General features: G+C 42.1%; 1 protein-coding gene across 4 annotated transcripts in view; it reads right to left on the reverse strand.

Moving 5' to 3' along the window:
- Positions 1-3,657: 3,657 nt before the first annotated feature.
- lyrm9 (LYR motif containing 9) overlaps positions 3,658-14,886 on the reverse strand; it is a 58,958-nt gene continuing 47,729 nt past the window's right edge. For all 4 annotated transcript variants that reach the window (XM_043718275.2, XM_043718273.2, XM_087977280.1 and 1 more), the window contains exons 3-4: positions 7,306-7,398; positions 3,658-5,969 (exon numbers count right to left, since the gene is read on the reverse strand). In XM_043718275.2, the coding sequence (XP_043574210.1) occupies positions 5,955-5,969; positions 7,306-7,398 (108 nt within the window). In that variant the 3' untranslated portion in view covers positions 3,658-5,954. The remainder of the gene's footprint in view (positions 5,970-7,305; positions 7,399-14,886) is intronic.

A 14,886-nucleotide genomic window follows, 5' to 3' on the forward strand; every position in this document is an offset into this window, starting at 1 on the left:
ATATCACACCTACAGCATGTGCCAGCACGTTACACTACAAACACACCAATGTTTCAAAATTAGTGCTAACTAATTTTGCTCCAAATTGGATGTTCATAGCATTTCTGCTTTGCTTTGCCTCTTTCAGAACTTAAAGGTTCACATACTTCAGACTTGCATTGCTGTTTAATGCAGACAGAAAGCCAGGGAACTTGCCATGGTTGTCATCAGTGATTAGTTGAGGGGGTGGACATATTGCTGTATGGCACTGTGTTATTTCAATATCACACCTATAGCATGTGCCAGCACATTACACTGCAAACACACTAATGTTTCAACCAAATGGCTGTGTCTCCAAAACTGACAGATGTTGTCCTCAGAAATGTCAAAGGCGCCTCTCATCAGTCTAGGGATCAACCACAATCATTCAAGGCCAGCTTTCAGGTGCTTGGCCACTTTATGCAGTCAGACCAGGGGTCTTACCACTGCACCGCCTGGAATGGGTCACAGTCAGTCCTGCAGGTCCAACGCAGTCGGGAGATTTGCATTAAGTCAGTCAGGAGGTTGCACAGAAATCAGTCACTTATAGTTAAGACAATGCTGTAGTGGTATTATCATCGAGTCATAGAGCTGTACAGCATTGAAACAGACTATTTGGTCCAACTCATCTATGCCGACTGGATATCCTAAGTAAATCTAGTCCCATTTGCCAACATTTGGCCCATATCTCTTTAAACTCTTCTTATTCAAGTACCTATCCAAATGCCTTTTAAATGCTGCAATTGTACCAGCCTCCACCACTTCCTTTGGCAGCTCATTCCGTACACTCATCATCCTCTGCATGCTTATAAACCACTGCCAAACCCTAAATAGACCATTGTTTGCAGCAAACCACCCAGTCTTCAGGAGAAATGGACCTCAACAATGTACAACTCTGTCATGGTAACCACTGCAAGATATGTCAGAGTGTTGACATGGATACCATATACATATGGGGACTTGACTCAGCCAAACGTCATCTACCTCATAATCTGCAGGCAAGGATGCCCCGAGGCATGGTACATTGGTGAGATCAAGTAGACGCTATGACAACAGATGAATGGACACCACGCAACTATCATCAGGTAAGGGTGTTCCCTCCCAGTCAGGGAATACTTCAGTGGTCAGGGACATTCGGTCTCGGATCTTCAGGTGACCATCCTTCTAGGCCAACTTCGGGATATTCAACAATGCAGAACAGTCGAGCAGAGGCTGACAGCCAAGTTCGGTGTCTATGGACTTGGCCTCAACTGATAATCCATTGTTGATTGTCAGAAAAACACATCTCCTTCATAATGTCTCCTAGGAAAAATTGCCACCCTTACCTGTTCTGACCTGCATGTGACTCCAGACCTATAGCAATGCAGCTGACTCTTAAACTGCCCTGTGGGTAACTAGGGATGGGCAATATATGCTGGTCTAACTCATGGCAGTTTCATCCTGTGAATGAATAAAAAGAAAAAAAATTGGAAAAATGAAAATCAGCTGGTCAGGGTTGGGCCAAGATCAATTCTGGGGTGTCTGTCCAATGAATGTGAAAGGGGTTATTGGGCACTGATGCTGTAGTAGGCATGCTGAGAAAGAGTGTTGCTGGAAAAGCGCAGCAGGTCAGGCAGCATCCAGGGAACAGGAGAATCGATGTTTCGGGCATAAGCCCTTCTTCAGGAAGGGCTTATGCCCGAAACGTCGATTCTCCTGTTCCCTGGATGCTGCCTGACCTGCTGCGCTTTTCCAGCAACACATTTTCAGCTCTGATCTCCAGCATCTGTAGACCTCATTTTCTCCCCATGCTGAGAAAGACAACTGTGGGGATTTGATCCAGCAGTCTGGGGTACAAGGAGACAATAATTGTAAAGGGTAAAAATTAAACAGATAAGTGTTAGAAACAATAGTTTATTGGAGGATGTGGCTTACAGTGGAGGGAGTAGGTGGTTTATTGACAATCACTTTCACCCTGACTTCAGCAGGAGGCATGACTAAACTAGAAGGCAGGGACACATTATACAATGTTGGAAGATGAATATGTAAACAGTTGGATGAGAACATCTGGGAGTCAACATGGTATGCAAGGAGGAAAGGGACATGGAGATTAGGACTCTATCAATTACCAGGCGAAGCCTGTGATTCACTGTATTAAGTGTGATCTGCATTGCCTGCCAACCTTATTGGAATCATAAATGCACAATAGAAATGGAAAATTTTGCAAACAGTCCCAAGGTTGGAAAGTAAGCTTTTTTCTTGTCTAGACATGCAGACAGTAAGTGATGTAAAGCCTTCCAAAAGGCAACTGTATTAATCAGTAATTTAGAACAGTACAGGCTATAATGGACATCTATAATGATAGTAACCAGTGTGTGAAGTGTATGTAGTGTTGAATTGCGTGGGACTACATTATTGGTCATTACAGATTGACAGAGCGAGAGAGCAATTGCCATTTGCTTCAAATAGAATTTGCCATGTAATCCTAGCACTGAACATTCAAAGAGGGAACGCATTCTTCCAAGAAGAAAGGGGAGATTGTTGAGCAGAGGGCATGTAATCCTCGGTATGGCAAGAGCACTGTAGCATCAGATGCAACAACATTTAATTAAGACCTGGTTCCAATAGAAGTATACTGTGTACAATGATCATTCATTGTTTCTAAATTTGTTGCTGCTCGAAAGACAAGTAGTCCCTCTTTACTCCCAGATGCAAATACACCCTTTTCTTGTACTTTTCCCCCATTTTAGTATTGTTGAATAAAATTGAACATTTCCAGTCATTTGAAGATATCCAGTATGCAGTGCACCCACACTGAACAATGAGGTGATGTAATACTTCACTGGGTGCTACTGAAAGAGGACAGTACCCTTTGACAGCATTCTAGAAGGTATGGCGATAAGGATGGTTAACCTTCGCAGAGCAATACACTTATGCATATGAGCTTGTATTTGCAGTGACATGTCACCCAAATCACATTGCACTCTTCGAAGCATTTTGTTTTTGCCAATTCTTCTCATTATGTGTAATGTAGCAGCTCCTGGCTGGCAGAGATTAACTTGGTGCACAGCTTAGCTTTAAATATGGCCCAGGAACCCAATGAAGTGTTGGAAGAGATGAGCACTCTGCCCTTGCTGAACGCATGATAACACAAGTGGAATGATACAGAGTCATGGTGCATGAATAATGAGTTGTAGGGAATTGTATGAGAAAATGCCCTAAAGTGCATGGAAACCCTCCACAAAATTCCCCAAAATAGACACTTAGTTGATTTATGGTAAAATTTAGCCCTACCTTTTTAAAAAGGACGTTGCTTAGAATAAATTACAACAGGTGTACAATGCATTGGCTTTAAACACTTGTGTGTACTCCAACATGCAGCTCAAAATCCAAGTTGGAAGTTCTGATGATCCCCATCCCAGAAACTAAATAATTCTTTCTTGCAGACAGTCATCAATAAAAGCCTTTCTAATGTTACAATGCAACCTGAGAGATTTACTATTTATTGGGTGGTGGGAAGTTATGGAGGGTGGGAAATTGTTACCATTCTCTTCTTATCTTAGAGTTTTCAGCAACTTTGCAATGTTATGCTGTGTCACTGTGATACAATGAGATGAATGGCTGATCCCACACACACACAAAAAAATACATGAACACAAGTACCAGATAAACAATTTTATTTGGCAATAGATTGAACAATAAGTCTCATGACGTGTGGTACAAGCCGATCTGGTATATTTCAATATTTACTTTGGAACCTTCAATAAGATTTATTATACAGTTTCCAGCCGGTACTCCAGAACCAAAATCATTTTACTGCTATTCAGCCAAGATCAATTGCCATTCAGCAATTAAGTTGGTGCTTAAAGACCTTGCTGTGCACAAATCAGTTCTGATGAAAAGGCCATAGACTTGAAACAAAACTTTTTCTCTTTCTCCACAGATGTGAGACCTTGAGTATTCCAGCATTTTATTGAAAAAAAAAATGACCACGTTGAAGTTTTGTTGTGTGTACTGGCAGAACTGCTCCACTGATAAAAGTGCATGGGACTATTTACATACACGAGGATTGGATCACAGTTAAATAATTTGTCCAAGTAACAACTCGTCATTCAAGATTGTGCCCATTGATTGGAGCAGTCCTTGAACTCAAATCTTTAAGCTTCAGTGCTGAGAATGTTATCAAACCAGCCAAAATCAACAAGACTGAAATATTAACATTTGACATGTATTCTGATGAGAAGTGTTAGTTTCCAGTTAATAAACACAACCTTTCTCACAACACCATTTCTATAATGTCCCTCTTCTTGATAATGGCTTCATACAAAATGGCAGAAGCATTAGCTTTTCCCCCCATTATCCCAACAAGGGGTAGAAATGCTCTGAATTGCTTCTCCTTTAATCAAGGGCACTGAGGCTCCCTGTAATGCATTTTCAACCAGGGAGAAAAAGAGGACTGCAGGTGCTGGGGATCAGTCATAAAGTGTGGTGCCGGGAATAAAGAACAGGCAGCATCATACTGAGGAAGAACTTATGCTCGAAACATCGACTCTCCTGCTCCTCTGATGCTGCCTGACCGGCTATGCTTTTCCAGCAGCACACTTTTTGACTCTGCGTTTTCAACCAGACTGATAGTACTCAGCATGGGCAAGTGATGAGCTTGGCCCATTTACAATTCAACCATGCTATGGAAAACCTACCACAGTGAATCCAGAAATCAAAAATTCACAATCTTGCTTGACATTTTATTGCACTACTGAATGGTTGGTTGGTTGGTTGTTTGTTATCTGGAGTGTTGTCATTTGGACAAATAATTTAACGGTGATCCAGTCCTCATATAAATGGTCCCATTACATTTTTATCAGTGGAGCAGTTCTGCCAGTACTGTATTCAGTCACTCATCAAAATTCATCACAGCCATTCATTTAAGGGATTTACAGGAATTAGTAACAAAAGACTCAAATTGATTTACAATATTGTTATCCTGTTTCGCAATCTACAACGTTATCTGAATTCATGCATGAAAAAAGGTCTATTGTAACCTAAACTGAAAACTCAATAAATATATCCCCATCGTCATGTTCATACAGACTGGTCATTTTGCACTTTTGCTTTGCTTCTAAGGAAGTCATATTAGGAATTATGGGATCGACTACATTACTTCCAAGTGGAGATTACCAGACAAGGTTTCTTGAAATGTGAGGTCTCAGGATCCTTGATAATATTTTCCCTAGGTCAGGAAACTTTTAAAAAAGATAAAATAACTTTTATAAGCGCGATTATAATTAGGTTTGAAATGATGCATAATTGCAGGCCTCTCACCACACCCTGGGGAAAAAAAAAATCAATGGAATAGAACTAACACACACATGACATGAAATACCCATGCTCTGACCAACTCCAAAGATGGCTGCAAAACAATATTTAATATAAAACAAACGTTTACATTTATGGAACATTCAGGAGAATATACACATTGTCCAATTATAACTGGACCATCAAGAATACGTTTAAAAAGTCAGTTACTTAATCTATGCTTGAAGGCAGCAAGATCTGAATGTGATTTGCATTATAGAGTGACACTTCTCAAAACTCAGTGACACGAAAGCTTGTTAAGTGGTCCTTGGCAAAATGTCTTAGAAACAGCTGAAAGTTCAAAGTCTCTAATGTCAATTAAAATTCATAAAACATGGTATTATCCACCTTCAGAAATAGATTACAACCCTGAACTTAAGCATCTTTGTCTATTTCTATAATTTAAGTTTGCTCCCTGTGTAAACCTTCTTAATATATCTACAATGACCGTGTTCTTATTAATCTTTAGCATTCAGTGTTAAGTAAATGGCTGTCTATTTAGTCACTGCTGACGAGTGACCCTGCATCTTTATAACAAAAATCTTGTATCCTTTGTTATTTTGTTTGCTTGGACTCTGGATCTTTTTCTAATTTCTTCAGCTTCATTTTTTTTTATACTGCAAAACAAAATTAAAAACAAACAAAACAGGTTAAATAACAGATGTGAATAAAAACGGACATGTAGCTGACTCAACCCCATTCCTTACAGGAAATGGTCAAAAATCACATAACATCGGGTTATAGTCCAACCTGAAGTACGAATTAGGCTCTGAAAGCTTGTGTTTTCAAATAAACCTGTTAGATTATAACCCAGTGTCCTGTAATTTTTGACTGTGTCCACCCCAGTCCAATACCAGCACCTTCACATTATAGGAAGTGAACATTGCAGTTTTGAGTTTGTGCTCATCTCTGATGTATCTAACAGCAGACCAAAAATCAGGAGCGCTGTGCAGAGAAACTCATTCAACACACAACTATAAACTATTTGAAGAAAAGGAAACATGTGGCTGTCAGCTCAGATTCTGCTGTCCTGTTCCTGAAATAATGCTGACCAACTTGTGTATTTTGCAACATTTTCTGTTTTTATTTCTGTCTCTCTCATGGTACAACTTAAGCACCATGAATTCATTTGTAGCATGTAGAACCCCCAGCTATTGGTCGCATATATGGAAGCTGTCATGCTTTTCACAGAGGCCACTTTTGGTTGTTCAGTCATATTCTTGCTAGTCCTAGTTGGCAAGTTCTTGATGAACTCGGACCTACAGAGAGACGCCATGTAGGTTTTTTAAAAATTAATTCACAGGATGTGGGTGTTACTGGCCAGACCAGCCATCACTGCCCATCCTTATTGCCCAGAAAGCAGGTAAGAGTCAACCACACTGCTGTAGGTCTGGAGTCATATTGAGGCCAGACCAGGTAAGGACAACAGATTTCATTTCCTAAAGTGAATCAGATGGGTTTTATGACAACAAAAAACATTTTTCATGGTCATCATTATATACTAATTTCTACATTATTGAACCCAAATTTCACCATCCGCAATGCAAGTATTCAAACCCCAGTCCTCAGATCATTAGCAGTATTACCATTAGGCCATCCATTCTCCAACCTCCTAGGATATAATATTTGGAATTAAAAAGGTACCCTTGAAATTGACAACAGTGAATCAGAGTCATGATTCAAATGCTCCCTTTATATTGACAATTAAAACGTTTAATCATAAATGTAGACAAAGTGTGACCAAGTGCATGTCCAATGTGACACAACAACTGAGGATATCAATTTGTTAAATGACAAGAGTACACTGTGAGAAAGAGGTAGACCTTTTCCCAACAATTCATTCTTTGCTGGGTGCAGTACTGACCCTTGCTCTGGATGGCACATTATCAGTGCAAGAACACTTTGATACATTATCTAGAAATTCAATGGCAAAAATGGAGAAAGCATACTTACTTTAGACAAGATCCAGTCAGCATCTTCAATTGCTCTTTTGATAATCTGTTTGATTCTTTCTGGATCATCTTCATCTGCATGAACCTTAAAATTCTGCGAAGTGTAAAGTTACTGAATTTATCTTTCATTAGGTTTTATTCATTGATTTCTCAAAAAAAATAGAAATGCAGTTGTTGGGTAACAAAACCAACATAATTATGACACTGGTGACATCATTGTATTTATGGAATTGGACAATCCCTGATATTAGTTGTCTCCTTAGCTGTAAAAGGGGTTCAATGTCTTTCAAAACAACAGTGTTTTCTGTTATAAGTAAGATCTCAGCAAATGTAATACTTAAAAGAAAAAAAAACGATTAGTGCATGTTTTAAAAACATAGTTTAAACTAAGGCATGCCAGATAATATGAAGCCAAACTATAAATTCACCCCATCTCCTCTAGGCTTAAGTACAAGTGAGAAAAAAAGACAAAGAAGGTAAGATCATAAGAAACAGAAGAAGGGGAATCCCATTTGACCCATCAATCCCCCATTCAATAAGAACATAGCTGATCTGGTTGTGACCTTAACTCCACTTCTTGCCTCCTGTACATGATCTTTGATTCTTGGTAACTAAAAATCCTTCTGACTCAGCCTTGAATATATTCATTGACCCATCTTCCACTGCTCTCTTGGACAGAGACTACCAATCATTAACAACTCTCAGAAAAGTTCGCTCTCTTGAACAGTGTTCCGAGCTCTAGGTTTTCCCCACTGCAGGGAACATCCTCCCAGCATTCACATTGTCAAAATAATAAGGAATCTTATTCAAACGTAGGTGATTGCCATGCAGTACTCTAAACTTCAATGGGTCTTGGCTCAATATTTTGTAGGTCACAATTGTTTCATTGCAGGGCACTATTTAGCTCAGTGTATTGGCACCAGCTTTCTAAATGAGTAGTGCCCTTAGTGCCATTCTCTTGCCTTCTCCCTAACAGTCTTCCTTTTCTGTTAACCTTCAATTCCATTTCGAATCCTTCAAAATGAATCTGCCTCAGCCACATTGTCAGACAGTTTATTCTAGACTTAATAATTTGCTCTGTGGTTATTTTTTAAGTCATATTACTTATGATTTTTTTGAGAAAAGTCTTAAATCTGGGCCCTCTCGCCCCTTCTCAAACCTTCCACAAGTATGAACAGTTTTTACTTACGACTCATGATTTTTAATATCTCCAAATACTCTGTCAATATATTCTCCTAGGAAGACAGTTCCAATCTTTATAGATTTTTGCTATATATATAAGAAAAAGAGATATTGAGCAGAGTTTTCATAGCTCCTGGAACAACTTGGGCAATGGCAAGTCATTTAGGGAATATGGAGATTGGAAAAAAGATGATTCTTGACAATTATAACAGAAAAATCCAAACTTCCTTTCACGTTTTGAATGGTGAGGTGAGAATGCCACTCATGAGAGGCCTAACATCTCTTAGTACTTAATTTCACCTAATTTCTATGAAATTTCCTACCTTCCCACTTTGAGGAGTAAAACTTGCCTGATAAATCCCGAAATGAAAGTCAGGACAGGTACCTAGCAGCTGCAGCTCAAAACTTGCTGCTCTGGGCATCTATTTGGACAGTAGTCCCAAACATCTCCAGGTAATCAAGGCCCACACTGAGCAGAAAACACATTTCCAGCAGATGGCACTGATTGTGCACCAACCTCACCATATGATCAATCCATTTTAAAATACAATTCTTTCCTTCAAAGAGGTATTGTGTAGTGCACCGGTACTGCTCATTGCAATGCTGATGCCAGGCCACTGTGCGCAAGCACAAGAACCTATCTCACGTGATGGAACAGGGTGAACCTCAAAGCTCCTCACTCACTTTCTTAGCACTCACTTGAATGGTTACAGCCTCGTGTTGCCTTTTTTGTGCTTTACTCATTTAGGACTTACTAAAAGTCACAGTATTTATGTCGTGTACTGACTTTTAGTTCAAACTAAGACTTAGGCAGTTTGTCATTGTTGTCTGCATTGATCAGTCACAGAGGAAGACATGTTCTTGACCAGATCACACTACATCAATGCCATGCCTATAGCACATGGCAGCAGCCAGCGAGACAAACACACTGCATGTCTTTCAGAACAATGGCATCCTCTCCAAGTCTAAGGGGGTGCAGTCTTCTGTCAAGGGGAAAAATTCAGCCAAGATGTAGATCAAGAGCAGCAACCAATTTCAGTTCAGGAACTTAGACACGGTTAGTTGGCCACTTGTAGCAGTCAGGGCCAGAGTTTCTGCATCACTGCAATCCAGGGAATGGGACACGCTCAATCCCCAGTCCAAATCAGTTGCTGAGCTGCACAGTGATCATTCAGGGGTGTCATTCCAAGTCAGTCAGGGAAGGGGGTAGGGCTACACAATCCTACAGGTCTGCTCACTAAAAGTCAAGGGTTTTTAAAAAAAACAAAAATTAGGGTCAGTGCTATGGTAGGCAAGTTGGAGATATCAATTTGGGGATTGAAGGCAGCATGCTGGGATTTAAAGAGGAACAATAATTGTGAAGGGAAGGCAAATCAACATATGAACTAGTGGGAGTTCGAGTCGTAGTGTCCCTACTAATTAGCTAGGAGGCCCTGTCCAAGTCCCACCTACTTTGGAAGTAGGTAATAACGACATCTCTGAACAGGTTGATTTAATAAAAAAAAAGGAGACTATAATTCATGAAGGACATGCTTTACTGTGGGTGGGGGTGTCATTAACAGTCACCACCAATCTGACTTTGGACTGGGGTAGGGAAGGAGTGAAAACAGTACAGCGCATGGTTGGCACGGTCAAGCTGTAGGGCTGGACTCAGGGGGTACATGTTTGGAGCTGCAAATATAAAAGAAAGGATAGGAATAACTCAACTGATGGGGTCAATGGGGATTGCAAGGAAGAAAGGAACAAGAAGGTCTTGGGGTAGGGGGGAAATCCCGCAACTCACTCTGCCAAAGATCACCTGTGCTGTCTTCCGTTCTCATCTGGGTCACATGTGAAATTGTAATGCAAAGTGGCTGCCAAAGTCAGAGTGGGTGACATAAGCTTCTTTCCCTCCGCGCACGCGGGCTCCAATTGTGAACAATACATAGTCCTTCATGTGGCAATTAAGGCACTTACACAGTATAGGTTAGAGACATCTGTAAATCATAGTGACCTATATACAAATCCTAGTCACAAGCAATCTTGACTATGTCATGGCAGATTAATCATAGCCATTTGTGAAGCAGAAATAATCAGAATGGTGACTTTTAAAGATCACATATGAAAGACAATCAAGGTTCAAAAGGATGAACAAAAGCTTGGATCTGACTTCTGTTCTCTTGAGCTACAAGCATTGGAAATATGCTCTCTTTAATGCAATACTGCCTTTCATGGGTGATGTGGGAGATGAAGGGAGAAAACAAGGTTTCAGTAATTCTATTGCACTTACAATCTTCTATGGTTTTGGTGCAACATGGCTTGTTACATACCTAGGATTTTTTCAAAAAGGGTCCATTCTGTCAAAATTCCACATACATGCAGCACACTTTCTGGCAGACTTTGCTAAATCTTCACTTGAAGAGCTGACTGCTCACACTGCCTGTCCTGTTTCTGATTTTCCCAAATCAAATTTATTGAAACCATGGCCAAAGGTTCCAACCAAACCAGGGATCATTAGTGCTGCGGTCACAATTCTGTAAGAGCTGGAAGAATAGTTGTGTTGGGATCAGCATTGGGATCAAGCATACATTGGGATCAGCAGCAGTTAGACAGGAAACACTTCCATCTTTCTCTCCTGCCACACTAAACTATTTACTGCACAGATTTTTTTTGAAGTCTCATTTAAATGCATTTCAAACTGTATGACACCTGTCACCACTTTCAGGACTCAAATGAAAGAAAAACTATAACTTGCCTTCTTAACACACACACAATATAGAAATACAAATTAATGTTAAGCTATATAGGTTCTAAAGTGGACAAATGATGATCTATCCTGAACTTTCATAATATAACCTAAATAATGAGCATCAGCTGCCTTTTTAAACATGGGTGGTGCAGTAGTGATTTTAATCCTACTGTTATGCATGGACTGTCATATAGAGGAAGCTCTGTAGCTGGATATGTCTAACCAGAAGATGCCATTGGTGATATTCATTTGAGCTCCGGAAGGTTCACAAATCATACTTGTTTCAGTGTTTACTTTGTTTCTGATTTTACACAAGGAAGCAAATATCTAAGCTGAAGCTTTCCCAGACAGCTCGAAGATCAAAAGAGTATCAATTTCTGTATCGTGAGACTGTTCACAGACTTCCTCTTCTCAGAAAATGATTCCCCATCCATGATGTGTGCAAAAGGTGTGACATAAGGTTAGTCATAACTAGGGTTTCATCATAAACTGTGGGTTGGGAGACTGTGAGCATTACTAAAAAAGGTTGAGCAATCTCAACCAAACAATTTAATTTTGTTCATAAATATTTGAAGCTTAAAGAATTAATCTCAATTAAAAACCCAAACGAACAAGCTGTGATCTTACTGCCACAATTAGAAAGATTACTTATGCCATTACTCAATGGTCAATGTATCACAGACTGAATGAATGCAGTGAAGCAATTTTAGGTAAAAAACAGCCCAATTCACAAAATTTATTCAGCTGGCCTGGGGTGCCCAGATGCTATGAACAGTTTGCACAGCGGTGTTATCCTTATTTGTTGCTTTACGCCATTTAAAACTAGGGTTCTGAGGGCTTGGTAAAAGCAATTCTTCCCAATGTTGCCTCAGTGGTAATTAACATAGAACACAGAACATACCAACGCAGTACAGGCCCTCCATGTGCTGACCTGCGAACCCATCTAACCTACAGCACATCATTTTCATATATATCTATCTATCCAACGACCATTTAAATGCTCTTAAAGTTGGCATGTCTACAACTGTTGCAGGCAGGTCGTTCCACGCCCTTACTACTCCAAGTAAAGAAACTACCTCTGACATCTGTCCTGTACCTATCACCCCTCAATTTAAAGTTATGCCCCCTCATGCTAGCCATCACCATGAGGAAAAAAGGCACTCACTATCCACCTTAGCTAACCCTCTGATTATCTTATATGTCTCAATTAAGTCACCTCTCAACCTTCTCCTCCCTAATGAAAACAGCCTAAAGTCCCTCAGCCTTGCCTTGTAAGACCTTCCCTCCATACAAGACAACATTCTAGTAAATCTCTTCTGAATCCTTTCTAAAGTTTCCACATCCTTCCTATAATGCAGTGACCAGAACGTTATGCAATACTCCAAGTGCTTAGTCAAATAAAATTAAGCACTCATAGCTTAAGACCAGTAAAGTAACAGGAACATTGATTTAAAAACTTCATAAGTGGGCAATGAGGTTTCCTGATGTGATCTGAAACTTAAAACACGCCTGACAAGCTTTTTTCCCCCAATTTCCTCATTTTAACAATGTTTTACTGGTTTCTTAACTCAATGCTGCTTCCTGCCCAATGTTCCTAATCTGCTGAAGTCTTCCACTGAGCAGCTGGCTTCATCTCCTAACTCCTCCTAATCTATTGTGGCCTCAAAACAATGGGCTAGCATCTGCAACAACAGTTTAAACTAAATGCAAAACTCAAAAGTCATGGACATGCACATGCTGTGTTGTGTCACTAGTCTTACCAGACTATAGAGGCTGCTCTCTCATGAGAGAGAAAGAGAGAGAGAGAGATAGAGAGAGAGAGAGAGAGAGAGAGAAGCGACGGGTGGTGATTTAACCTGAGGGCCACCAGAACTCAGGTGAGGGAAGAGATTGAGAAGGAGAGCCATTCATGTAACCCTCAAACAGGTGATGGGAATTGAACGCACACTGTTGACATCACACTGCTCTGTAAACCAACTATTCAGCCAACTGAGCTAAACTGATTCCCATGCCTCTGGGGGGTAAATCGGTGGGGGGAGTGGTGAGAGGAGTGGGGGGAAGATGAGGCACTGACAACAATCTTTCCAAGATTTACCCCATGATTTGAACACAAATGCAAATTCTAGGAAAGAAAAGAGACATTGAAACAGCTTGAGCTGAGAAGGGAGAATGGTGAGTGAACCAGGCTGAACTTGGACTAAACAGCTGAAGTATTAAAGTTTGCACACTAAACCTCAAGACTGATGCGGAAGAGGTGGACATTGTCTTTATGTCTTCTGAAAGGTTAGCAGAGCAGTAACATTGACCAGTTCAGCAAATGACACTGCTATCACAATGCAGGCTAACAGGGATACTCCAAAGCAACATTGACAAAGTTGTGCACTGTTGAGGCTGTCATCTAGCAGATCAGAAGTTAAAACAAACCCTACAAGCACTCTTGGGTGAACATAAATATTCCCATTTCAAAGAAAAGTAAAGGAGCTATCTCTCGTTTCCTTGGCTAATATTTATCCCTCAATCAGGATCACAAAAAATATTATCCAGTTACCACATTGCTATTTGTGAGGTTGCAGGTTGCAGAATTTGATATATATCACAACAGTGACTACACAGATAAAGTACTGCGCGTGCTCTCTGTCGCCCTCTCTCTCTCGCGCGCGCTCTCTGTCGCCCTCGCGCTCTCGCTCTGTCGCCCTCTCTCGCTCCCGCGCGCTCTCTGTCGCTCTCTCACTCGCCCTCTCTCCCTCGCGCGCGCTCTGTCGCCCACTCTCTCGCGCGCGTGCTCTCTGTCGCCCACTCTCTCTTTCGCGCTCTCTGTCGCCCACACTCTCTCGCTCGCGCGCGCTCTGTCGCCCTCTCTCTCGCTCGCGCGCGCTCTCTCTGTCGCCCTCTCTCGCGCTCTCTCCCTCGCGGGCGCGCTCTCTGTCGCCCTCTCTTGCTCGCGCGCGCTCTCTGTCGCCCTCTCTCTCTCTCACGCGCGTTCTCTGTCGCCCTCTCTTTCTCTCGCGCGCGCTCTCTCTCTCCCTCGCGCGCGCGCTCTCTCTGTCTCTCTCTCTCTCGCGCGCGCCCTCTCTGTCTCTCTCTCTCTCGCGCGCGCTCTCTGTCTCTCTCTCTCTAGCACGCGCTCTCTGTCTCTCTCTCGCGCGCGCGCTCTCTGTCTCTCTCTCGCGCGCGCGCTCTCTGTCTCTCTCGCGCGCGCGCTCTCTGTCTCTCTCGCGCGCGCGCTCTCTCTGTCTCTCTCTCTCTCGCGCGCGCCCTCTCTGTCTCTCTCTCTCTCGCGCGCGCTCTCTGTCTCTCTCTCTCTAGCACGCGCTCTCTGTCTCTCTCTCGCGCGCGCTCTCTGTCTCGCGCGCGCGCTCTCTGTCTCTCTCTCTCGCGCGCGCGCTCTCTGTCTCTCTCTCTCTCGCGCGCGCTCTCTGTCTCTCTCTCTCTCTCGAGCGCGCGCTCTCAGTCTCTCTCTCGCCCGCGCGCTCTCTCTCTCTGTCTCTCTCTCGCGAGCGCTCTCTGTCTCTCTCTCGCGAGCGCTCTCTGTCTCTCTCTCGCGAGCGCTCTCTGTCTCTCTCGCGCGCGCGCTCTCTCTCTCGCGGGCGCTCTCTGTCTCTCTCTCTCTCTCGAGCGCGCGCTCTCTCTCTCTGTCTCTCTCTCGCGAGCGCTCTCTGTCTCTCTCTCGCG

This window comes from Chiloscyllium plagiosum, unplaced genomic scaffold (assembly GCF_037043375.1).
Source record: "Chiloscyllium plagiosum isolate Xiang-an unplaced genomic scaffold, Cpla_swu_hap1 HiC_scaffold_31, whole genome shotgun sequence".
Classification (NCBI taxonomy): domain Eukaryota; kingdom Metazoa; phylum Chordata; class Chondrichthyes; order Orectolobiformes; family Hemiscylliidae; genus Chiloscyllium; species Chiloscyllium plagiosum.